The sequence below is a fragment of the Camarhynchus parvulus genome, chromosome 24 (genome assembly GCF_901933205.1).
Source record: "Camarhynchus parvulus chromosome 24, STF_HiC, whole genome shotgun sequence".
Lineage (NCBI taxonomy): Eukaryota > Metazoa > Chordata > Aves > Passeriformes > Thraupidae > Camarhynchus > Camarhynchus parvulus.
Window position 1 is genome coordinate 196901 of NC_044594.1, and position 23061 is coordinate 219961.

At 53.6% G+C, this 23061-nt stretch overlaps 5 protein-coding genes across 10 annotated transcripts in view; 1 reads left to right on the top strand and 4 right to left on the bottom strand.

The window, feature by feature from the left end:
- Positions 1–48: 48 nt before the first annotated feature.
- ARCN1 (archain 1) lies at positions 49–8369 on the bottom strand. Its single transcript, XM_030964937.1, has 10 exons — positions 8236–8369; positions 6911–7174; positions 6136–6315; positions 5692–5894; positions 5120–5281; positions 4323–4488; positions 2940–3087; positions 2520–2628; positions 2164–2368; positions 49–1615 (listed from the first exon to the last, which is right to left on the bottom strand). The coding sequence occupies exons 1-10, from the start codon at positions 8236–8238 to the stop codon at positions 1526–1528; spliced, it is 1530 nt and encodes a 509-aa protein (XP_030820797.1). The 5' UTR covers positions 8239–8369; the 3' UTR covers positions 49–1525.
- A 77-nt stretch (positions 8370–8446) lies between these two features.
- On the top strand, positions 8447–12267 carry IFT46 (intraflagellar transport 46). Its single transcript, XM_030965077.1, has 11 exons — positions 8447–8498; positions 8677–8844; positions 8918–9054; positions 9298–9372; positions 9471–9564; positions 9894–10022; positions 10405–10526; positions 10609–10675; positions 10915–10975; positions 11250–11335; positions 11670–12267. The coding sequence occupies exons 1-11, from the start codon at positions 8451–8453 to the stop codon at positions 11763–11765; spliced, it is 1083 nt and encodes a 360-aa protein (XP_030820937.1). The 5' UTR covers positions 8447–8450; the 3' UTR covers positions 11766–12267.
- Positions 12217–14599, bottom strand: TMEM25 (transmembrane protein 25). Of its 4 annotated transcripts, none has more exons than XM_030965073.1 (7): positions 14462–14599; positions 14249–14355; positions 13881–14120; positions 13353–13643; positions 12998–13279; positions 12810–12896; positions 12217–12713 (listed from the first exon to the last, which is right to left on the bottom strand). In XM_030965073.1, the coding sequence occupies exons 2-7, from the start codon at positions 14331–14333 to the stop codon at positions 12640–12642; spliced, it is 1059 nt and encodes a 352-aa protein (XP_030820933.1). In that variant the 5' UTR covers positions 14334–14355; positions 14462–14599; the 3' UTR covers positions 12217–12639. The 4 variants fall into 4 exon arrangements, with proteins under 4 accessions (XP_030820933.1, XP_030820932.1, XP_030820936.1 ...); XM_030965072.1 differs by having other exon boundaries at positions 13881–14165; XM_030965076.1 differs by lacking the exon at positions 12998–13279 and having other exon boundaries at positions 13881–14165.
- A 218-nt stretch (positions 14600–14817) lies between these two features.
- On the bottom strand, positions 14818–15952 carry TTC36 (tetratricopeptide repeat domain 36). Of its 2 annotated transcripts, XM_030965079.1 has the most exons (3): positions 15807–15952; positions 15381–15569; positions 14818–15311 (listed from the first exon to the last, which is right to left on the bottom strand). In XM_030965079.1, the coding sequence occupies exons 1-3, from the start codon at positions 15913–15915 to the stop codon at positions 15043–15045; spliced, it is 567 nt and encodes a 188-aa protein (XP_030820939.1). In that variant the 5' UTR covers positions 15916–15952; the 3' UTR covers positions 14818–15042. The 2 variants fall into 2 exon arrangements, with proteins under 2 accessions (XP_030820939.1, XP_030820938.1); XM_030965078.1 differs by having other exon boundaries at positions 14818–15569.
- Positions 15953–16208: 256 nt separating this feature from the next.
- The window catches only part of KMT2A (lysine methyltransferase 2A), a 40269-nt gene continuing 33416 nt past the window's right edge, over positions 16209–23061 (bottom strand). The window contains exons 31-36 of one of the 2 annotated variants that reach the window (XM_030964807.1): positions 22728–22802; positions 22282–22456; positions 21788–21895; positions 21262–21345; positions 20766–20895; positions 16209–20412 (exon numbers count right to left, since the gene is read on the bottom strand). In XM_030964807.1, coding sequence (XP_030820667.1) covers positions 20137–20412; positions 20766–20895; positions 21262–21345; positions 21788–21895; positions 22282–22456; positions 22728–22802 — 848 coding nt within the window. In that variant the 3' untranslated portion in view covers positions 16209–20136. The remainder of the gene's footprint in view (positions 20413–20765; positions 20896–21261; positions 21346–21787; positions 21896–22281; positions 22457–22727; positions 22803–23061) is intronic. The other variant, XM_030964808.1, reaches the window with a different exon arrangement.

Genomic DNA, 23061 nt, shown 5'->3' on the forward strand with positions numbered 1-23061 from the left:
CAGGGCTGACCGGTCCCGGCTCCGGAAGGACCTCACGACCCCCGCCAGCTCTTTTAACAGTACTTTATTTGATTAAAGACTCAGAATTCTCTGTGTACACTGGAATGTGCTCTATTCCCTAGGCCAGGATCATACAGGGTTACAAAAAGTGGGGACCTCGGCTCGGTTTAAATATCACCCTCCAATGAATGTAAGGAAAAAAAAAAAGCTCCTTGGATGCTTGAACTAACTTAGACTCCATTTAAAAAATCATACAGACAAGCAGCTCTGGACCAGGACTGGGTTAATGGGATTCATTGCCTACTTTGCTAGGGGAGAGAGCTTGCCCTCTCAGGACAGGACCAGGGTTGATTTCCTCTCGGGTGCTGCCAGCAGAGGAGAGACCACAAACTTCTTTGGCAGAGGACCCCAGGGGCCCGTGACAGGCTGGCTGTCTCTCACAGAGCACAGTACATGCACTTTTAGGGCCCTTGCCTTCCACCTGCACTCGGGCCCTCTGGCTGCAGAGGTGAGGTGTGCCCAGGGGCAGGTGACACTCGTGACAGGCCCCAGCCATGCAGGTGAGATGAGTTGTGAGGGGAGCACAGGTCTCTGAGATGAAGCAAATAACGCTCGTGAGGCAGCAGTAGGAGAAATGGCTTGGATCAGCCCCCGCATTACCTGGAAACCAGCATTTCCCTCTCCCACACCTGCCAGTGCTGAACCAACACTGACTTGAGACAGGTCCTGATATGCAGGCCAAGTAAGTCAACCAGGCCCCACAGCTCCTTTCACCCAGGCAGACAAAGCCCTCACCCTCCCCAGACACCAAAACGTCCTTGCAAAGGATATATAGCTGGTTCTAACCTAACTAAACTTCCTCCAAAGCCTGGCCTGAGAACAGCTGTGGAAGACAGTAAGGACACAGTCCCCTTTGGACACTCTCCCCACTGCAGCAAGGAACCAGACCACCTGGAGCTGGGCCACTGCCGCACAGCAGAGCTGGGGGAACAGCAGTAACTGTGTGGGGCAAAAGGACTGAACCCCCGGGTCCCTCTTCCCCACCCCTGCTATGAGCGCCCCCCACCTCTGAGGCCAAGGTCGCTTGCTCAGTTTCCACCAGATGGAAGGGTCAGGACCTGCAGGTGGCCCCACACATGAGAACCAGAGGCCAAGGAGAAATTAAAATGGCAGCACCAACAACGGAACAGCACGTGATGCTTCAGGAGAGAGTGATGTCTGGTCGGCCCTGGGCTGAGCTCCAAGAATCTCGGGGTGGGGGGGAGCATGTCAAAGTCAGGCTCTTTGCGGAGATCTTGCTTTTTTGCCAGTCGGTAAAAATCTGCCAAAGAAATTTGTGGCCTTTTCCCCCATGAGCACGTCACTTCTCTGCAAAAAATGTCTGAGACCCCGGAACACTGTAGATGGCAGACAGAGCCACACATCTTAGCAGAGGGGGCTGTGGCGTTCCCAACATTCGAATAAACGTCGGCCTCGTTTTTTTTAATTTAAAAATTTCTTCCATTGTGCGTCACCACGTCTGGCATTACAGGATTTCGTACTTGTCCACCAGGAAGGTGGTTTCAGTAGAAAACCTTACAGGGCTGTTCCCGTCTACCTGGGTCACTTTGGTAACCTGTGGAGACAAGAGGCAACATTAGCTCAGCACTGAACATCACTCCCTTACTGCAGTGATGCCATGCTTCCCAACACCATGATAGTAAAACCGACCGGCTGCTCTCAAACCACAGCTCAGCCCTGAAACAAAGGCCTTTGTTCCCAGGATCCCTGAAAGAGGGGAGTGATTTTCTGTGGTAACTGTGTCTCGGCTGAGGAGCGAAGTGGCAGCCACTGGCTACACTTCAGTGGAGACAGACAGCTGTATGCCAAGCAGTGTTTTGGCTACAAGGCTGATGGATTTTCCAACAAAGTCTGATGGGAATTAATGACTACTCAGAGACTTGAAGACACAACTGAAACTTCAGGCAAACTCCATGAAGTGTCAGCTGCCAGTGCTGTCTGCTGGCACTCTCAAATCCAGCAGTGTCAGAGGCAGGTTAAAGCCAACCCTTTAGCCATGGCCAGTGGGACAGCATGGTGCCCTTGCAGCACAGCCAGTGTCAGCCAGCTGGGGACCGAGGCAAGGGTGACTTCCCACCTGTGGAGCACAAGCAGTGACCATACCTGTATGTTGCAATAGTTCTTTTTGGAGACGAAGGAGACCTGCACCGGGAAGAAGTCGTTTGGCTGCCCTGCTATGCTGAACTCCAGGCTACCGCTCTTGTTTTTGGCATCTATCACTGGCAGGCACCACTCAAGGAGGTTTCTCCGGCTGTCGTGGCGATACTCACCATCAATCTCCCCAATCACTGGGGCACCAACACCAGACCTAGAGCAGGTAATGAGAAGTGGCAATAACTTCCCTGCATAGAGCTAAGGAAATGCCTCTAGCACACACTGGCTTGGCCAGATCCACAAAACAGGGAGGGGAAGGAGGTGATGGGACTCATTAGTGCTGTGTGATAAGGAGCATGACTTACGGCAGGGGGATGGTGATGATCACATCATTCAGCTCAAGGCTCTCCTCTTGCAACTCATATTCAATGTTAACATCACAACTGTTCCCACTCTCTGATGGCCAGCAGTTAACTGAGGAAACAGAGACAGTAGGTGAACCATGCAGGCCTTTCATGTGGAATAGGCTTTCATAAGATGATGCACTTCAAAATGCCCAGTGAAGTCACCCTCAAGCTGACTTTAAGAAAAGGTCTCTATTTTCATTGAGGTGTTACAGAAAACACACACTGCCAAGGACAGGCACTATCCAACAGATACACATAGTATCTCCAAGGTCTCACAATATGCCAGGCTCCAGGTAGCCCAGCTGCTGCAAGGTGGCTACCAGCAGCTCATGGACAATCACCAGCTTCTTCTGCCCAAGCCCCCAGACTTGCACTCACTTGTCAATGGAATGAAGGACTCTTCTGTGGTCTGCAACCTCCACTTCAGCACGCCCACATCACTGTTAATAGGAAATGACTTCTCTGGGTTCTTCAAACCGATCTGTGACTCTGTGGTGAAGAGCTTCTTGTCCACGTTTGGGTGAGTCTGCAAGAGAAACAAATGTCCAGACTACAGGTCTAAGCCCAGGGACAGAACAATAGGTAAAGCAGGTTCTACCAGGACAGGCCTACACATTCCAGTGTTTGCTTTGACAAAACACACATCGGGTTTCCTGCTGGCTCAGAAGCCCATCTGAAGCACAACTGCTAATCAACCTGGGATTCCTTCCAGAAAATGCTAATCTGACAAGAAGGATCCCCACCACTGTCTTTCTTACAAGCACCTGCAGCAGATACTCAAGCGATGGAGGCTGGTATCTACAGAACAACTATAAGTCAAAGACCATCCTGAATGATTACAGCAGACATTTCAAGAAAAATCAATCTAATGCTGTTAGGAAAAACAGTCTGACACCATAACACTACTGCCTCCCCTCAGCAACCTTAATGCACATATATGTCAGTGGCCAAACTCCATTTAAACACTCTCTTCACAACCTCAAGTGTGAGCAGCTTTTTAGAAGCAGAGGATTTTTGCAAGTTCCTGTTCAAGCTGTACTAGAAAGACAAGAGTCAGCAAAGGGCTTGGTCTCATCTTCCACCTGAAGCACCACCTGTGGCAGTGCTGTGAGCAGCCCACTCATGGATGCACTGGAAGGAAGTGGACTTGCAGACAGAGATGATGTACAGACGAGTCCCTAACAAGGAGCGAGCCAGAGTGTGCCAAAGCAGCACCTCCTCCAGGGATCCGTAAGGTCACATGAGGAGGAGAAAGGGAAGGACCAATCTCCCAAGAACCTTCTGAGCTGCAACTGCTGACTGCCCTCAAGCGTCCCAGGCACAGCAGTGACAGGACAAGCAAAGAAAGAAACAACTTCCAAGAGAATAAATTAATTCCCCACTGGCACAGGAAGTTTGTTATCCCATTTCCACTCCACAGCTGCAGCTGACATCACCCAACAGGCACTGAGCAACACACCAGGCTGCTGCAAAGTCCAAGTGAGGTCACCTGGAATGCCAAGGTGCACTGCTGGGCAGATAAGGCTCTGAGGGCAAGATGGTGACCAAGACTGCATTTCTCCAGTGAACTTCAATCCCTTGAGCATGATTGGCCCTGCACTTCTGCTAATACTTGCACTGACTACTCCCATTTCCAATATATTTGCTGAGAAGGCTTAGATGAGAACACAGGACAGCAAGATACTTGAGCATTTCCATTATTTTTCCCCTGGGAAGCAGCAAAAACATGTTCAACAGCATGGGACTCCAAATAGGCTTTACCTGTAGCTGTACTCCCCTCTTGTCTTCATTTTCTACATGCAGGCGAATCCGTGCAAACTTTTCATCAGAGATGTGCAGCATGATCATGCCATGAAGCTCCATGTTCTGCAACCCTCCGTCACGGCCACAAGTCAAGGAGATTTTCTCCTCTATTTTCATGTGCACGCTAGACAGACAGAAGAAAAAGCTCAAGTCCTGCACTCTTGGTATTCCCTAGACAACAGAGATCACTGCTCAGTAAGGACAGGCTGTACTGAGCAGTGGCTCCCAAACAACAGCATGGCTGGTACAGTGGGGGCTAATACTGCTCTGACAGTGAACTCAGAGGCAGGAGGATCCATGCATATGGGTCTGCAAGGGATGGGAGCCCAGTTAAATGGCAGTGATGCAGCATCTTGACAAGCTGGTCACTCAAATCCCCTCTGACAGACCACAGTGCACAGCTCAGGGCATTAAAAGGTTTTCAATTGCTGTGTGTAAAATGAACTGTGAACACTTCCATCCTGAACAGTAACAAGCCTGGGAAACAGTGAAAATGGTGCAGGGAAAAAAGCACAGGAAAATTCCCAACCCCAGCTCAACAACGGATGGACAGCCCATTTTAGTTAAGAGGATGCCTAACAAAACTATGTGCTTTTTTTGCTGACATGCTTTCCCAGATTTTGCCCAACTGTTATAATTACAAGGTAAGAAAATACAGGAAAAAGCTGAAGAAGAGCAAAGAAGCTGCTCTCTCCTAAGGCCACATGCAGGGAGAGCTGTGAGGAGACTACTTCCAAAGTAAGGGCAGCACTCACCTCTCCATGTTAATGGGAGAAGTGAGAACTTTGGCTGCTTCTGCAGAACGCTTGCCTACAGAAGTCATGATATTTTCTCCTTCTGATTTCAGCTTGTCCACGAAGTTGTCCACCTCCTTCCCTTTAGCGCCGAGTTTCAAGGCTTTACTGGGACCTGAAGGCCTAAATAAAATGTGTAATAATCTCCAAGTCAGCTGACAGCAATGGGTTCCCCCTTCCCGGTTATCTTCAAATGCTGTAACTTGACCATCCCAACAACATACCATTCAACTTGGCAGCCTTTCTGGGGGAGAACATGCATGGAACTGACCATCTTATGTGCAGGGTCCTAAGTTATAATTTAGATTCAGATATAGTTCCATGTATTACCAGGAGCTGGGACCTCTTTTTCTCACACAAAATGAAAGCCCATTGTTCATCCAAGAATCCAAAGAGACTATGGGGTGCTACTGTGGTACGTGGCACAAATGGTCCTCAATACTTACACAGATGAGGAACTCCTGTTAGACCCTCCGGGCACATGGTTTGAGCCAACACTGACTCCAACATCTGCCACCTGCATTCCCCCCTACCTGGCTGGAGCTGGTGCCACTTTGGGCTTCTCGGTCTCGATGATGGTCTCTGTGATCATTGCTGTCACGCCCCCAGAAACGGCCGAGCTGCCAAAGCCCCCGAAGCCTGGTGCCTTCTTGCCATGTCTCTCTGCATCCCTCCTGGCCTGCTGCAGCTCCTTCGCTTTGCGGCGCATCTCGGCTTTCGCCTCGCGTTCCTGCGTCTGGAGGAAAAGAGAAGACCCTGATGGAGCTTTGCAACCTCAGCTCTGCCCTGCACAGGAGCTAAGTGCAGTTGCCAAAAAACCCCTGGCCAAGAAAAAAGAAACAAGACATGAGCATTTAGCCCTCAAAAATGTTAATTAATTGCACGGCCCCTCCAAAGCGGAAGAACACTCTGTATAGCAGAAGTGGTGCTTCACAGACAGGGCACCCTGTGTCAGGACTGCAGGTGTCCCTGCTCACCTCTCTGACTGCCCGAAACACCTTTTCCTCATGTGAGTCCATCTCAGTGAAGGTCCGAATTTGTGCCAGATTTACGTTCTCACGGTAGCCCAGGGCAACAATTTCATCAAAGGCAAAGATTAGGTCGAAGCAGTGTTCTGAGATCTCATTCTCTTCCAGAGCTCGACAATATTCAGGGATCTAGAAGGGGAGAACATTTTAAAGGAGTACCCACAAACAGTACTGTGTAAACACTTTCTACCACCCCAGGGGTCACAACTGTGCCAGACCCAAGCCCAGCACAACTTTACACTGCTCTTCGTACCGTTACATTGTCAATAAACAACATGAAGTTTTGACACTTAGTTCTTCTACATCAAAATCCATATAAAACCTCTCAGCTTCCTCGTAACACCAGCTCAAAGGAACCCAACTGCATGCTGGGACCAGTGAATTTCCTGAAAATCCTTTAGCTGAGTGAAGACACAAACTTGCTCCTTCAGGATCCCTGCACAGCAGCACTGCACTTGTAACAACCATACACTGTACAAAGAACATTTAATGCTAAATTACAGTCAGCCCTTTGGTCTCACCAGGTGAAGTACAACTGATGATTTTTTTAATGTGGAGTTCAAAACTACCATCAAAAGTTCAGAGCTTTCTGTCCAGTCAGAAAGGGAAGCTCTGGAACACAGACCCACCAAGTGGAGGCAGGCAGTGCCCCTGCACCAGCTCAGAAACAGATCCCTCACAACAGCAACGTTCTGGGCTAAATCACAGAGCGACAAGTGCTTACCACTCTAGAGAAGAGTCGGAGTGTTTCCAGGTCTTCCAGGATGTTGCTGTTTTTGGTGGTAATCAGCACCATGTAGAGCTTCTCCATGGGCTGGTACACGTACCGCACGCTCTCTGTCTCCACAAACGTGTGCTGCTTCCCTGTGTTCATCAGCTTTGGGAACGCCGCCAGCAGCCCCTCGATGCGGGTGCGAGTCATCTCCACGAACTGCCGGGACACGATGGCCTTCCCTGCCTTCGTGCACACAGCGGCTGCCAACAGCACCTGGAGGAGAGCGGCGCGTCAGCAGGGCCCTGCCCGTGCCCACGGAAAGCATCTCTGACCACCACACTTCATCTGCAAACCCTTCCTTAAACAAGATCCTAGGTCTTCCTTGTGACCAGGAAATGAACTATGTCAAGAGCAGAGACATCCTGCTTTTGCTCTCTCTCTCCATTTCACATTCTGTCCCAACATAATCCTGAGAGCTCTCCCTGCTTCTGTCAGGCAAACGATCATTCCTGATTTCACACAGACCGAGGTGTACAGCCCCTGGGAGCGTTAGGGGAGGCTCTGGGTTATCGACTTTTCCATCAGGCTGCCCCAGCTTACAACTACACACAAGACCGCTGTGAGATGTAACATCTCCCACGGCCATACGCACAGCACAGCCAGCTTAAAGAAGCCCCAGTTTGACTCCCAGGCAGCTCGCAGGCGTTACCACACCGACAGGGTAGCAAGGCACTCACCAGCTGCACCTTCTCCATCTCCCAGTCTGCCCAGACCTCCTCCCTATATTTCTCTCTCACATATGTTAAATCCTTTTGTCAGGATAATTCTGTTCCGCGCTTCAGATCTTTTAAATCCGCAACTGCTGTTACTGACAGAAAGTATCCGAAATCCTCAAACGTGGCAGCGCTGATCCCTACCGCACCTCAGGCACAGCTTAGCTCAGCAGGAACTGTGTGCGGGTCTGTGCTAACCCAAACACCGCCGCGACGGACAAAAGGAGCCGCACCGGCCCTGAGACACAGGGTGCCACGGGGGAGCGCACCACCGGCGGGCACCACCGGCCCGGTTACACCTTACACCCCGAACGCCCATTACAGCAGGCGTGAGGCCGTGCTCAGGAGGCACCATGGCTCAGAGTCACCAGAGAAAAAGTGCCGCGTCCCCGCCGCCCCCAAGGGCCCCGGTCCGACCCAGCAGCGCCGCGCTCCGTCCCACCAGGCCGCGGGCTCCAGCGCCGGCCTGTGCACAGGCCGGGCGGCCGGGCGAGCCCCGGGGCTGCCCCGGGGGCTGTCCCGAGCCCCGCGCTGCCAGCGGCGGACAGGTCCTTCCCTTACCATAGCAGCGGCAGCGGCGGCGGGATCGGCGCTCGGGCCCTCCGCTCACTCCGGTTCCCGGGCGGCCCCGCAAGATGGCGGCGCCGCGCCACGTCCGCACCCGGAAGCACCGTCACGGTGGGGCGGGGCGGGCGGGGCGCTGGCTCCTCCCGGCCGCCAGGGGGCGCGCGCGGCCGGGCCGTGTGGGCGCTGCGGGCGCGGCGGGCGGAGTCGCCATGGCGACGGCGGCGGCGGCGGCGCGGCGGGAAGCGAGGCGGGCGGAGGTGGGACCCGGGGGATACGGCGGGACACGACGGGCGGAGGTGGGACACGGGGGATACGGCGGCACACGACGTGGCGCGGGCGGAGGTGGGGCACGGGACACAGCGTGGCAGCACACGGTCGGTGCGGACGCCGCGCCGCCCCGGGCCTCGCCGCCGCTGAGTTCGGCTCTCGGCGCAGCCCCGCCCGGTGGAGAACCAGCCGTACGACGAGAGCCTGGAGCTGCCTGAGGCCGATCCCGGAGCCCGCTCGCCGCGGGCGGGGACCGCGGGCCGCCTGCGGGACTCCCGTCGGCCCGGGGTGTCGATCGGAGCGGCCGGGAGCGGCGGCCGGGGCAGCGGAGGGAAGGTACGAGCGCAGCGGGCGGGGGCACGGCCCCGTGGGGCTCGGTGATATCCCGTGAGACCCGACTCTCGTCCAGGAGGAGGCAGCGGCACAACTCCCCGGCCCGGCCGCCTTCAGCGAGGATGATGACGAGGACGATGAGGACTCGGAGGAAGATTCCTCGGAGAGCGACTCGGAGGAGGACTCGGAGGAGCACGGGGCCGCGCTGGAGGGGTGAGCCGTGTTCCTGGCCACGGGGCCGGGCTGAGGCTGCTGGGTGCCTTTCGGGCAGCTCCCTCGGTTTCCCCAGATCCCACGAGGGTGAGCAGAGTCGTGGGCATCAGGACAGGCAGCTCCTGCCTCCTCCTCCCCGATGCTTCAGGGTGGTGGTTCCTCCAGCTGGTGAACCTGTCCTGGGCTTGTTTGCTGTGCCCAGGAGATGCTAATCTTCTCCCTCTACTCTCTTCCTTCTTTTAGTGACTTCAATCCAGCAGATTTTGACTACCTGCAAGTGTCCTCTGAAATCAAAGATCTCTTTGAATACATCAAGAGGTGAGTGGAAGGGTTTTAGCTTGCTGTTGGCTCTCCTTTGTGTCAATTATTGCAGCACAGTTTCTAGTTACCTATGCTGTGGTGGTGGTTTTTTCCAGGTACACTCCCAAAACAATAGAGATTGAGCACAAGCTGCAGCCTTTTATTCCAGACTTTATTCCTGCTGTTGGAGACATCGATGCATTCCTAAAGGTACAGTTTCTTCAGGTTCCCCTCTCTGTCCTGCTCCATGAACCAAAACAGAACGCAGGCTCAGAGCAGGTAGGCAGCCAGGCCGTGCAGCTTGGGCTCTGGTCTGCCCCCGCTCTGTCAGATGTGACAGGCAGAGACCTGGAAAACCACACTGGTGGTTTGGTCACCTCCCAGACAGCACTTGGGTAACTTGGGGGAAAGCCTGGGTTTTCCTTCTCCAACACTGTGTGCTTTTCAGGCAGCACCCTACTTAGAATGCACATCTGAGAGAGCCCACAGGAAGGCACCTGCCCTGGATCCCCAGAGAACAGGGCTCTGTTTTCCTGCAGGTTCCTCGTCCCGATGGCAAGCCTGACAACCTTGGCCTGCTGGTCCTGGATGAGCCCTCAACCAAGCAGTCAGATCCCACTGTGCTCTCCCTTTGGCTGACAGAGAACTCCAAGCAGCACAACATCACAGTGAGTCAGGGAGAGGGAGGTCATGCTTACTGCTCATTTTCTGCAGTAAAACCATGGCATTTTACTCTTACAACTGAGAAGTTGACTTTAAAAGCAGCAAAACCAGACTTTATGCTTTAATCCATAGCTTTAAACTGCAGTGGATCTGAGCCTTGCTTCAGTCAAGTCTTGATATGAACTCTGGGTCTGTTCACTTCAGGTGATGCTTTATTTCCTTTTGGTTGTTCATACCCAGTTTTAGTTGGCATTTTGCCTGCAGAAATCCATTGGTAAAGTGCAGCTGGGAAAGAGAGAAGGCCTGGTTCACCAGAAGTGAATGCAGCTTTCCCAAAAAGCCCCAAAACACCATTAAACACTTCCAGGTTTATATTTGTGTTTTTAGCAGCAAATAAAGGTGAAGAGTTTGGAGAATGCAGAAAATAACCCTAAAGCCATTGAGAGCTGGATTGAAAGTATTAGTGAACTACATCGCTTCAAGCCTCCTGCCACAGTCCATTACTCCAGGCGAGTTACTGGATTACTACTGATGCTGGCAGTGGAAGGTTGTGTTTGATGCTGAAGTTGATGTTCTAATCTTCCCTGGCAGGCCAATGCCTGACATCGAGACCCTGATGCAGGAATGGTCACCAGAATTCGAGGAGCTCCTGGGAAAGGTATATGGTCTGGGTGACCAGTACTTAGCGCTTGGTCTTAGAAACCATCTCCCATGAAAGCTGGGTGCCTGCTCCATCCCACAGCCCAGGCCTCTTGGGCTTGTTCCTCCTCCGGCTCCACCCTGGGCAGAAGTTGGGCAGCAGCCCAACAGGGGAGTTCCCAGCCGCTGCCCCAGTGGCCTCTGTTTGCTCCCAGGCTCGAGCAGTCAGAGCAGATCTGACAGCCCCATCTGTTGCAGGTGGGTCTTCCGAGCGCAGAGATGAGCTGTGACCTGGCCGAGTACATCGACATGATCTGCGGTGAGCTGGGGAGGCTGTGCTGCTGACACAATGTGTCGCTGGCCTGGCACTCTCACTGAAGGCCAGGGAGCTTTAGCTGCAGGCTCAGCCCCGAGCACTCGCGATTATTCCCTCTGCTTCAGTGGGAGGTGGGCTATTGTACCACAGGGGTCTGCAGTCTTTGGTGCCTGGAGCCCCAGTGATGGGGGGCAGTGGGTGTTCAGCCCCTCCTGACAACGCTCTGTGTGGGGCAGTGCAGACCAGGTGCCCTCACACGCTCTGATCTCACCCACAGCCATTCTGGACATCCCTGTGTACAAGAGCCGGATCCACCCTCTGCATGTCCTCTTCTCCCTCTTCTTGGAGTTCAAGAACTCGCAGGTACGCAGCTCACCCAGCGAGCAGCACTGCACAGCTGGGCCCTTCACATTTGGCTTTGTGATGGCAATGGGAGTGTGCAGAGGGCTGGTGGGCCCCAGAGAACACGTTCTCAGCTGATTCTCTCTCTCCCTGGTGCCTCTGCCTGACACAGGGAGCTGGGCTGTGCTCTGGGCGGAGGTGCCATGTTGTTCAACAGGCCAGCACAAGCCAGAATGCATCTCCTTGGGCTGGCTGCTGAGCACAACTCAGGGTGTGGCCAGCACATTCAGATGCGTGTGTGTGCTCTGAGCAGTGGGAGTCAAATCTTTGCATGAGTATGTTCTTTTCCCTGCAGCACTTCAAGCCCCTGGCTGATGGGCAGAAGGGCAGGAGCCCACCATCCAACCCACCCTCACAAGCAGCGGAGGCAGAGGTGTTGAGCTTTAATTGATGCTTCACATTAAAGCCTCATCTCCTGGATCACTGTCTGCCACTGGACACTGAGGTGTACCCAGAGCAGGTTGGGAGATACCACGGAGCAAATCTGAAGCCTCTCTGATCTAAGAGACAATGCTGGGCTGCTCTGTGTTAGGGAGTAGGGCTTGACTCACCGTATTTGTTGCAGAAGCTGCCTAATGGCTCAATTTTTGACTTGTTCCCAAGAAGTTCAGCATTAAACCAGCCTTTCCCAGTGTCAGGCTCTCTGTGCCACAGGTGCTGCAGAGCAGAAGCTCCTTCAGAACACACTGTAAGGGCTGGAGCAAACAGGAATAAATTCCACATTCAGACACAACACTCAGATCTGCTCAGGGTGTTGCAAGCTCTGACCTGGAGACCTTGAATCTCCTCTGCTCCTAATTATTGCACCCCCTTTCCTGTTGAGAAGAGTCCCTTGGCTCCTGTCAAGTAGAAATAACCTGTATGGCACCACAGAGATGCTTGGATTCAGTTTATTGCTGTTGGGCTCTCCTCAGCCCCTGCTCCACTGACCTCCCACCCGTCTGCCATAGCTGCAGGGACAGGGGCAAAGAGGATCATGCAGGGAGTCACAAACCTGCTAAAGCAAAGCTGGTGCTTGGCTTTACCCAAGAGGAATCGCAGTGCTAGAGCCTGGCTATAAACAGTTTTGATGCATTTTGATTATAACAGAATATCAGTAAAGTTCAGGGACTACATAAAGCCATGCCTTGGCTGACGGCACAGCTCCCAAGCCCTGCACAGCCAGAGCTGGGGCTGCTCAGCTGCCACTTCCACCATGGTCTTCCTGGCACCCTCAGCTGCTCAGCTCCTGGCACAGCCCTGGCTCACGGGCACCACGCTGCAGCTCACAGCCAGATCTCATCGCTGCTCATGCTGGGCACTTTGTAGATGCGCCCAGACACTGGGAGCTGGATAAAACCTGCAGGACAAAGAACTCATTGCCTGTTGGGGCAGCCACGGAGCTCCATGTCCCACAACACATCTTTTAGGGCTGCTTGCCCACCTGCTCCCTTACCAAGCTTGCTAAGAACCAGGGAGTTTTCCAGTCCTAGCAGGGCACTTTCTTCTCCCCTAGCACTGGCTCCTGCATCCTTGGGGGAAGCTGCAGGGAAGCAAAGGAATTAGAGCAAGGACATCTATCCCTCGCCCAGACAGGACCTGCAGCCCCACACATCTCGCTGCACTGGCACATCAGGGTTTTACCTCCATCTTCCTGTGCAAGGTCACCAAGGCGCAGGTTGGGTGGCAGGGACTGGGTCTGGCGGGGCAGACGTGTACCCTGGGGCTGCGGGGGCTCAGAGCTGCTGCAGTGGGAGCACTGGATGGATGGGCTGGGTCCTGCTTGCCCCAGACCTCGCACAAGCTTGGGCAAGCGGCATGCCAGGCAGGCAGCACAGGAGCCCAGGCTGAGCAGGGCAGATAGGGCCAGGGCTGCTCCAATGGCAACACCCAGGACAGGCAGCTCCACACGGGCATCCAGCAGACCTGCACCGGCAGTGCAGAGCCCTCAGCACCCTTCCACGGGGCCACTGCACCATGCCCACCCCTCAACAGTTACCTGTGGGCAGGAGGGAGGCAGTGGTGATGCCCCCACTGTTGGCTGCACTGATGGAGAGGTTTCCGGCTGTGCAGTTGAGATGGATGTGGAGTGAGTGGTTGGCCAGCCCTGGGTAGGTTGTGGCACCCAGGAGGAGAAACTTGGAGGTGTTGGCCATCACATGCCCATCCTGGTGCATCCAGGTGATGCTGGCAGGTGAGTTGGCTTGCACCAGCACAAAGAGCACCAGGAGAAGGCCAGCACCCTCAGCCTGCTGGTAGTGGGCACCTTTCTGGAGGATCTCTGGCTTATCTGGGTAAAAAACAGGCAGTGAGATGGGGAGGAGGGATGGAGACAACACAGCTAGGAGCAGGATTTGTCTCCCCTGGGTCCAGGAGCGCTTGTCTACCTCGTTTGCACAGGACCGACAAGATGCTGCCCTGCTATGGCTGTGGTGGATGCAGGTTATGTTCCTGCCCAAGCTGGATGGGAGCCCCACACACCCTCCCCACATCCCAGTCTGGAGCAGGCGGGCACCGCGGACCTTACACTGCACATTGAGAAGGATGGAGGTGTTGTAGCTCTCACTGGAGGTCGGGATGGTCAGGGAGCAGTTGAGCTGGTAGTCGGAGCGCTGGCCGGTGAGGGTGAGGATGCTGGCAGTGTCTGCAGTCGAGAGGTTGACTTCCTGCTTCTGACCGTTGAGGTACCAGGCCAGCGTGGCACCGGGGGCGGGCCGGGGAACCCAGCAGGTGAAGATACGACTCTCCCCCTCCTGCAGGGTGCACACTGTTCGCGGCTGCCTCTCAGTGGTGGGGTCCAGTTCCTCCAGTGCTGCCAGAGAGCCCCCCACACATTAGAGCTGTGGCAGGGGTCCTGCTCTGGGAGTCATGCACCGGACCCCACCACAGCCTCACCTGCCAAGCAGAGCGCCAGGAGGCTGAGCAGCAGTAGCAGCAGGACGGCAAGGGCAGCCCCCGGCCAGCCGCTGGCACACCCCATGTTATATCAGCCGTGCTTAGCGCTAGGAGAGAAGCAGCTAGAGCAGGGACGTGGGGGCGTCCACCACGCTGGGCCGCGGCGTTCCAGCACACAGCAGGGTCGGAAGATGTGGCCCAGCCGCACCTTACCTGCAGCATTGCTGCTACCATGTCCAGCCCAGTCTGCAGTGCGGCTCTGCGCCCGGGCCCGGCGGGCAGGGCAGTGCATGCGGCGCAGGGGCGGGCCCGGCACGGCTGCGAGCGCTCGTCCCCCCGGCCGGGCCCCGCCGCCGCCTTCCCGAGCGCGGTCGCCGCGCGCAGCCGCGGGGTCGGGGCCGCCGCCTGCGAGAGCGGCCGCAAGCTGCCCCGCCGGGCCGGGCTGTGCGCGTCCCCGCGATTCCCATCTCCCCCCTGCAAGGAAGAGGGCCCAGACTTGCGCCCACCGCGCCACCCATCTCACCGGGGCGGTGCACGCCTGGGAATCACACCGCAATGCCTCCTGCAATGCCACAAGCAGAGCCCAGGTGCTGGGAACAGGGGGAGCTTTATTCGGGGTGGAGCAGAGCGAGACAAACACAGCAAAGTGCTTTGGTACTTTCCCGTCCCTGCCTGTTAGCCAAGAAGAGGAACAGGAGCTCTGGCACTTGAGGTGGACCTTTTCTGGCCACCAGGACGTGTCTGCCTGGGCCAGCTCAGGAGCACGGCTCTACCCAGCCCATCTCCTGCCGGTCTCAGTCGCTCCCGGTCCCATCGGGGTTGCGCAGCCGACCGAGCATCTCGCAGAGCATTTGGTTGCAGAGCGCAGAGTAGGGGTTGAGGAGCACGAGCTGCTGTCGGGCGAAGGCACTGCCCAAGCGCGCTACGCGCTCGAAGTCCCGCCGGGCGTCCTCGTCCCGCGCCTGCAGCCGGTGGATGAGGCCGCGCTGCACGAAGCTCTGGCAGGCGGCACGGCCGCGGCCGCGGCTCAGCCGTATGGCAGCGTCCAGGTCCTGCAGGGCACCTGGCAACGAGGGCAGGCGTTGGTGGGGGCTGGGGCTTCCAGGAGACCGCCCGCAGCTGCGCTGCTCACCTGCCACGTCTCCGCGCAAACGCAGGGCCTGGGCCCGGTTGTTGTAGCCCGAGGCTCGCTCGGGCAGCAGGCGAATGGCCTCGCTGAACCGCTCCAGGGCCGTGCTGATGTCTCCTGACTCAGCCGCAGAAACCCCCTGCAGCTCCAGCTCCCGCACTTGATCCAGCAGCTCCAACGGAAAAGCTTCCACTGTTGCAGTGCAAACGGGAGACCATGACTGGGAGGTGGAGGCACCAGGACGACCCACGGGGCCCCGTCCCACTGCCACCCTACACTCCCTGTCCAGAAGGGAACAGACACAGTGCTGATGTCCATCCTCAAGCAGGCTCTGCTCCCAGCCTGCAGAGCCTCCTTCCCTGCCCACCTGCTTGCCCTCTGGGGACCCTGCTGGCAATTCCAGCGAGAACCTGACGCAGCATCACTCACCTTCATCCTGGACATCCTCCTCTTCCTCATCCAACCCTGGGATATCCCCAAAAGGTGTGCTGGGGTTGAAGATGGTCTGCAGGACGGCCCTGTCGTTGGCTGTGGCCATGCTGCTGTGTCACTGAGGCCTGTGACAAGGCTGCAGGCACAAGCAGGCTGCCACAGCCCAGTTAATGTTCACCCTGCCTCGTCCTATTGCAGCCTGGGCTGAGGCCCCACCACCCGGCCAGTGCCCCCAGCAGTGACCCGAGGTCACTCGCACACCCCGGAGCCAAGGGCTCCGCACTGAACACCCTGTGCAGCCCTTGGTGCTGGCCAGGGGCTCCCATCCCTTGTAAGTGTCCTGGAGAAGAAGCAGCTTCTCAGTTCTCAAGAAGAAATGGAGAGAGCCCTCTGCAGCAATAAACTTGACATGTTTATTAATTAAACTATCACTTAAATAAAAAAAAGTGCATAGAAAATAAACATGTTTAAAAACTCCTTTTTTTTTTACAAGTATGTACACTTTTTATTTTTACATTCAGTCTTTTGCAGAGCTTTCAGCATTTTTTTAAAGTATTTCCTTCTTCCCTGTGGCAGGGAGTTAACACTGATGTACTTTAGACACGTTTCCTCTTTTTTTAAAAAAACCCAAAAAACCAAAGCCAAAAAACCCAAAAAAAACAAACAACCAGTAGATTGGAAGAACACAAGAAAAAAAAAGTTTTGTTATACATGATAAGTTGTCAAGAAATGTATTTCTAGAACATAACCTTGCCTTTGCAGAGCTTTTTTTTTTCCTTTTTTTTTTTTTTTTTTTTTTTTTGAAACAATTATTCACCTATCTGTAGTTACTAAAGAGACTGTAAGTTCAATAAAAGAAACACCACAAGTATAGTTCTCGGCCGATAGACGAAGCTACTGTACCTTGTTAAAAAGATACCAGGAAAGCACAGAGCACATTTTTCCCTATATGTAGGTGGTACCCCAACATTCATGACCAAAACGAGAGGAAGGAAAGGAAGAAACCAAGTTGTACAAGTACTGACTGTAACAAGAAGGGCCAGGAAAGGCCAAACCACCCGCTCCCAGCTTCTGGCCCTGGCTGCCAGTGGGGAATGAGCAGCAAGGCTTTCCTGGAGCTGTGAGCAACTGTAACACAATCCTTATCTATAGTGTTAAAGAGAATTAAAAGCCATGAACCGATACTGAACTAGGCTTCATTACACGGTGCATTACTATATTAGTTCCTATATATATTGTATTTATAGTTGTAAAAAAATTTGCAAGTGTTGAGAGTGGACCAGTGTATGGGTGAATGGCATGATTCTGCACAGACCGTCCTGCTGAAGAACTTGGTATTGCTTTGAAATGAAAGAAAACCAGAAAAAAAAAGATACCCAGCCCTTTGCAATGACCCGCTTCTCCTTAAAAAAAAACATGTCGGTTTGTACAAAAAAAACCCCAAAAACGCCCTAAGGTTCCTTTTTTAGTATTTTCAGATACCATGATCTGCGTCAGTCCTTATAAAATATACATTCATACACGGGGAGCTGGGTGCTCCTGGCCAGCCCGGGCCGAGGCAGGCAGGCTCAGCTGCCCCGGTGTCCCCCGAGCCCGGGCTGGCCCCGGCGGGTGCAGCTCCCGGGGGTACAGACAGTTTCACTGGCCACAGCGGCTCCTGCCGAGGCAGCCGCGACGGGAATAGCAGCAAAGCGGGCGGCCCGCTGGCTCGGCTGGTCCCGGGGGAGAAGGGTGCCTGGCACTTGGCTCTGGGGACTCCTGAGGCACGGCGCTCCCCTCCACCCTCCTTCCCCCTTCTCCCCACCTGGGGTGGCTCTGCGTAGCGCTTCCCAGTGGAACCTCCTCCTGCAGCCAGGAAATCGGGGAGCGCGGGGTGAGAAAGCGTAGCTGAGCTCTGGGATAAATCAGGGGCTTTGCCACGGCGAGGGCTATGCCCCCGCCCCGCGTCACAAACGGAAGGAAAAGGGCCAAGAGCAGCTGTGCTCTGGGCCACGGGGCCCAGATCCCCCGGGTGGGCACTCTCTGGGCTCCTCAAAATATGTGCGTTCCCAAACTGTCAGTGCATCAAATCATCTCAGTAACAAATGCAGCCTCAATGTGACTTTGCTTTCAACAGCTACCAACAAATTATCCTCACACAGTGCAATAACAAAAGGAAATCGGCAGGTTCTGAACCTCCGAGTGCTGCTGTTCCTTCTCAGGGCAGAGGAAGAAGTCTCAAGACCAGAGAGGAGTAGATGGGGGATGCCCCTCTGAGAGACCTGGGGAGTCAGCAGGCACTCCCAGTCCCTTCCCCACCAACTGCCAGTGCCGGTTCAGAGCAGCCCTCGGATACATCAGCTCCGGGAAGAGTGGCTCCTGTAACAACTGCAACCTAACCACCAGGAAAGCTCAGAAAAGCTCAGGCGCTTTCTGCTTTCCCTTCTGCGCAGAAAAACCCATCTGCCTTTGAAGGACAGACTGTGGCTGGAGGTGTGTGTCTCAGACTGGCCTCCCAGCAAAGAGGTATTGAGGGTCAGGACTCATCCTGTCTTGCTTTTCCTTTTTAAACTCTTGCAGGATACCAGCACAGGCAAGGCAGAATCAAACAATCTGCCCGAGTCACACACTGTCCTCCCACAGAGCGAAACTCATTCCATGCTGGGCAGCTCTCCCTCCTGCCCCCATCCTAATGGGCAAATACAGTTTAAGGTCCAGTCAACCCTCCCGGAGACAGTTACTAAAGTCAAAAAGGCAGAACAAGAGTAGAAAACAAAACTAAAGCAACGCCCCCACTGGAGAAAGGCTCAGACTGTGTCCAGCCAGGTATTTCCTAGAACCATCCTATGAAAATAAAAAAATCATTAAAAAGAGATTCTCTTAAATTAGGATAATACCACTGTAAAAAGCCTCGTCATAAGTGCTTTCCCCTATGAAGTGCTTCTCATAGAAAAATATACAAAATATATTTACATTTATAAAACCTTAAATACTAAACTGTAAACAGAACAGAGCAGAATCCAATGTTGTCACTGTCAGGCTTGGGTCTCTCGTTTGTCTCTCTCTCTGGCTGTCGGTTTTGCTCTGGGGCACAGGGCAGACCCCATAGGGAGGAGGACTCACACTGCTCCAACCAGGACAGTGGTGTCCCTCAACCTGCTCAGACCTGGCCTGGTTCCTCATCCACTGTGCCAACGCCTCCTGCGTTTCCTATGCGTTTCAGGATGCTGCGGGTGAGGCCAGCTGGCACTTGGCCTTGCCTTTGCAGAGAACTTTGGCTCCGTTTTGGTGTCCCTCTGTGTCTTCTGGGGAACACAACACGACTACACCCAGACGACTGACCATGACAGGCTGCAGAGCCACTCTCCTGCCTGCCCCCCCAGGCCTGGGACACTGTGGCAGGGCAGAGCAGAGCAGGTGCCTCCACACCAGTCCTTCCCAGCTCCTGCTCTATAGCGGTGTGTGGCCAAGGCTGGGCTGGCTCACACTCCCTCCTCTCTCTAGAGACCTCGGTTCCTCGAGACACTGCTGGCTGGCTGTGCCAGGAGCTCGCTGGACAGAGGAGGAACCCAGCTGCTGGAGACAGGACCCAGAGGACTACCTCCCTCCCAACATGGCCCAGAGGGAGTGTTGGTGAACAGGAGCCTTTACCAGCAAAGATTTACAGTGCCCCAACCGTTAGCACAAGCCCTCCTTGCCAAAGAATGCCAGGAGTTCCCCTGCTCTCAGGCAGGGATTTCAGAGCAGTATGTCCACCAAACTCAATTCTTGTGTCTAGTTGTGGGCTGCTCTTTCCTGCTCTCCTCAGGAGCAGCCAAGCCAGACCCCGCACACCTACTCCCACTCATACATAGTGTTTTGCAGACATGCAGTCCCCAGGGGCTGCTGGCGAGGCACAGACCCTCTCCCCAGGAGGCAAGCTCAAATACTGCACTACCCAACCACTGACTCAGCCCTCGGAAGGAGAGCTCTGGCCAGGAGACAGAGAGGGACACGACCCACGACTGCTGCCCTGTGCCTGGGCCTGGGGTGACTTCCCCTCTCCTCTCCCACTCATTAGCCCCACGCTGAGAAACAAATATGGGGGCAGGGGGAAATGAGAATAGCAAAAACATAACCATGCTGATCTTCTCCAGCCGCCCATGTCTCTCACAAGGGTGAGTGTGCACATGCGAGACATGAAGATGTGGACTCGGACAAACACAGCCGCCAGTCAGGTCCCTGAGCCCAGTCCATCTTCACTCCTGCTTCCGGCCTCTCTGTCCCGTCCAAGTGGCCGGGGAGGGGCTCACTCCAAGCTTTGGTTCACCCCAGGCCCTGCAGGGCTCACTTGCAGCTGACGGAAGTTCTAGTTTAAAAACTTCCTGCACTTCTTGGCACCGCAGTTACAGGGCAGTTTGTTGCTGGCGTCTTCAATGGGGAACTTATAGTCATAAGTGAGCTCTTCCCCTCGGTAGATTTTGCGCATGGCAAAGATGACAATGTGTTTCTGGCCATCGATGTTGATGACCCGGGAGTAGCAGTTGGGCTCACAGGAGTGGTTGATGAAGCGGGCTGCGTTCCCGTGCATGGTGGCATCCACCACCTCGGAGTCGTCAATGCGGAACATGTAGCACCCGATGCCCTGTGCAGCGAGGACAGAGGAGGATTAGTGCAGGCAGGGCAACACAGCCACCCCAACAGACAGCCCAGCTCTGAGGGAGCGTCTGCAGCCACTCTCCACTGGGCCTCATACACTCCTGCCTGAATCATTTCATCCCCATGTTCACTGAGACTAATCTGAGACCCTGCCCAGACCACAGAAGGGAAAGAGAAGTGCCTCTAAAGCTCCAGCTAGAATGAAAATAACCCAAGAAATCAGTAAACACCATTTGAGATGTCCCCAACAGAATTTTTATATAGGCCTGTCCTACCTTCACAGCCACTTTTTAGCTCTCCCAAACTCTTTAAGAACATCTACAAAAGCCCACAACTCACCTTACTGTCGTAGTATTTCTCTCGTTTGTCAGTGAGGATGGAGCGAATGACATTGCCTGAATATTCGATCACCATCTCACCTGCATCAATGTTCCTTTTGCAGAACAGACCCCGGCCATGGATAGGAGACCTAAAATGCAGTAAGAAAAGCAAATTATTTCAAACGAGACAAGCAAAGCTCAAGAACATCAGATTGCAAAGGCTGCAAAAAACAGGCTGTGACAAGGACCACTATCATACTGTTAACCCTTGTCTAAGGGAACATTAACAAGAACACAACCAGGTCACTCTGCCTACATCTGAGCTATTGCCAAGGTAAAGCCAGCAAGGAGCAAGTGGTCTGTGCTGAGGATTACTTTTCAAATACATAACTTGGGAAGAGGGAAAAAATCTCAAGCCTGCTTTACCCCTCAGTTTTGCAGTCTGGCTTCACAGAAGGTTTCCAGTTTCCACCTTCCCCTATCCTATGGGCAATGGTACCAGAGCAAAACTGTACCTGTAGACACCAACTGCCTCCTTGGAAGTCTTCTTCAAGTGCCGGAAGCGCATGGGCATTGGCAGATCCATACTGGTTGCCCTCCTGGAACAAAGAGGCACAGCTAAGTGATGACCTGTATTCGAGACTCTGTGCCATGTATTATCTGGGGCACTTTCCAAGATGGAGTAATTTATACACTGTACAATTTATACACTGCAACCTTCAGATAATACAATCAAAATAAATGCAGTGTTTTCATATATGTATCCAAAAGATAATTTCCTTTCTTTCCTCCTCAAATTTCCTCATCAGATTGTTTTCATTGGCAAGGAAAAGAAGCATTTGAAGGCAGACCAGTCTGCTGGTCACCTTCAGCTGTCACTTCTTTTGTTATTGCAGAAGTCACCTCTATGTCTGGCAGTGCTTGGCAGCTTTCAATGTTTAAATATCACTCAAAGCACACAACCCTTAACTAAGTGTGATCTGCTCATTTTAACACCCCAACACTATTTTCCCCTTTGAACCTTTAAGCCCTGCTGCATACCGGGCTGATTTCAGCTGCACCTCTTCTTCCTCCTCGTCATTCGGGTTGTATTCTGGTGGCTGTCGGTGTTTAGACGCCAAGAAATTAAACATATCAAATGCAGATTTCCTGCAGTTTAAAGAGACCAAATGGAGTTTGTTTTACTGACTGAAAATAAACGTGGTTGCCACAACAGTCTGACATGTTTACTGTCTCACACCTCCCCTACTCTGCCCTCCCTTAAAGCCCAGTGCATCAGGGCAGACAAAGCAGGTTCTGAGAACCTCCAGTAACAGCCTCAGCCAGGAAAGCTTTGTTAAACCAAAGGGGCCACAAAGTGGCACAGGAAAATGTGCAGAATTCGAAGATGCTGAATGGTTGATTGTCATGTGCCAGTTTTTAACGTTTATCTGAGAGCTTTAGTGCTGCAGAGATTTGTTGCTCCTGCCCTGCCACAGCGTAAGTTATGGACCCAAAGGGCCATTAACCCCAGTACTGACAAGGCTCACACTTGCCTCAGGTGGACTTCAGCCCGAGCAGAGCCGTGTGGGTTCAAAGGAGGTTCATTGGCCTCCTCTGGCTTGTGAAATTTGAACTTGTAGTTGTGGCAGTGCTTTGCTCCATACAGTTGCTCTATCAGGAACACAACAGTATCATGGATAATCCCCAACATCCTCAAACCGTTCACACCTGGAACAAGAAGTAGAGCACAACAAACACTAATTATCAGTGCAGACTTGGAGCAGGAAGATACAGCAGCTTGTCACAAAGAGCTGGGACACCACACAGCTGTCAGAGCAGCACTGTATTAGCTACTGCATTCTATGTGAGAGTTTCTAATCCTTCCATTGGGAAGAAATTACCCTCCATAAAGCCTGCAGCAGGTTAACTGGAACTATTAAGAGTCTAAGAGCCTCACAGAAAGATCTTTTGCTCTCCTGTGTTCCGCACAGGCTGTTACCTGCAAAGGACAGCTGCTTCAGGCGGGCATTCGAACGGGCCTCTTGCACCTTGTCAGTCAGGGACTTCCAGGCATCTGCAGCACACGCACACATGACAAATGGTGACAGGGTATCCAAGTGCTGGGATACTCATATTTAAACAAACTAACTAGAGAATATGAAGTTTCCAGCTTTCCACAGGCCATAAATTAAGATCCTTGGATATAATTGCTTTCATCCTCTTGAAAATTCATATTGGCATAAGGCAGGGTGTTCAGCAATTGTCTGGAGGAAAAGGCTGGACACCCAATACTCCACTGTGTGATCCACACTGCCTATTTCTTGACAAACTAC

Bases quoted from the DNA above. Each gene is read 5' to 3' on its own strand.
- ARCN1 (XM_030964937.1), bottom strand. The intron at 2,369-2,519 runs GTAAGTCATGCT...TACCTGCTCTAG, and splicing joins ATCATCACCATCCCCCTGCC to GTCTGGTGTTGGTGCCCCAG. The intron at 1,616-2,163 runs GTATGGTCACTG...TTGTCTCCACAG, and splicing joins AGAACTATTGCAACATACAG to GTTACCAAAGTGACCCAGGT.
- TMEM25 (XM_030965072.1), bottom strand. From the start codon at position 14,333: ATGGGGTGTGCCAGCGGCTGGCCGGGGGCTGCCCTTGCCGTCCTGCTG. The intron at 14,166-14,248 runs GTGAGGCTGTGG...GCTCTCTGGCAG, and splicing joins CCTGGCGCTCTGCTTGGCAG to CACTGGAGGAACTGGACCCC. The intron at 13,644-13,880 runs GTAAGGTCCGCG...TTTTTTACCCAG, and splicing joins CATCCTTCTCAATGTGCAGT to ATAAGCCAGAGATCCTCCAG.
- IFT46 (XM_030965077.1), top strand. From the start codon at position 8,451: ATGGCGACGGCGGCGGCGGCGGCGCGGCGGGAAGCGAGGCGGGCGGAG. The intron at 8,499-8,676 runs GTGGGACCCGGG...CTCTCGGCGCAG, and splicing joins GGGAAGCGAGGCGGGCGGAG to CCCCGCCCGGTGGAGAACCA. The intron at 9,055-9,297 runs GTGAGCCGTGTT...TCCTTCTTTTAG, and splicing joins CACGGGGCCGCGCTGGAGGG to TGACTTCAATCCAGCAGATT.
- TTC36 (XM_030965078.1), bottom strand. From the start codon at position 15,915: ATGGCCACAGCCAACGACAGGGCCGTCCTGCAGACCATCTTCAACCCC. The intron at 15,570-15,806 runs GTGAGTGATGCT...GCACTGCAACAG, and splicing joins GGAGGATGTCCAGGATGAAG to TGGAAGCTTTTCCGTTGGAG.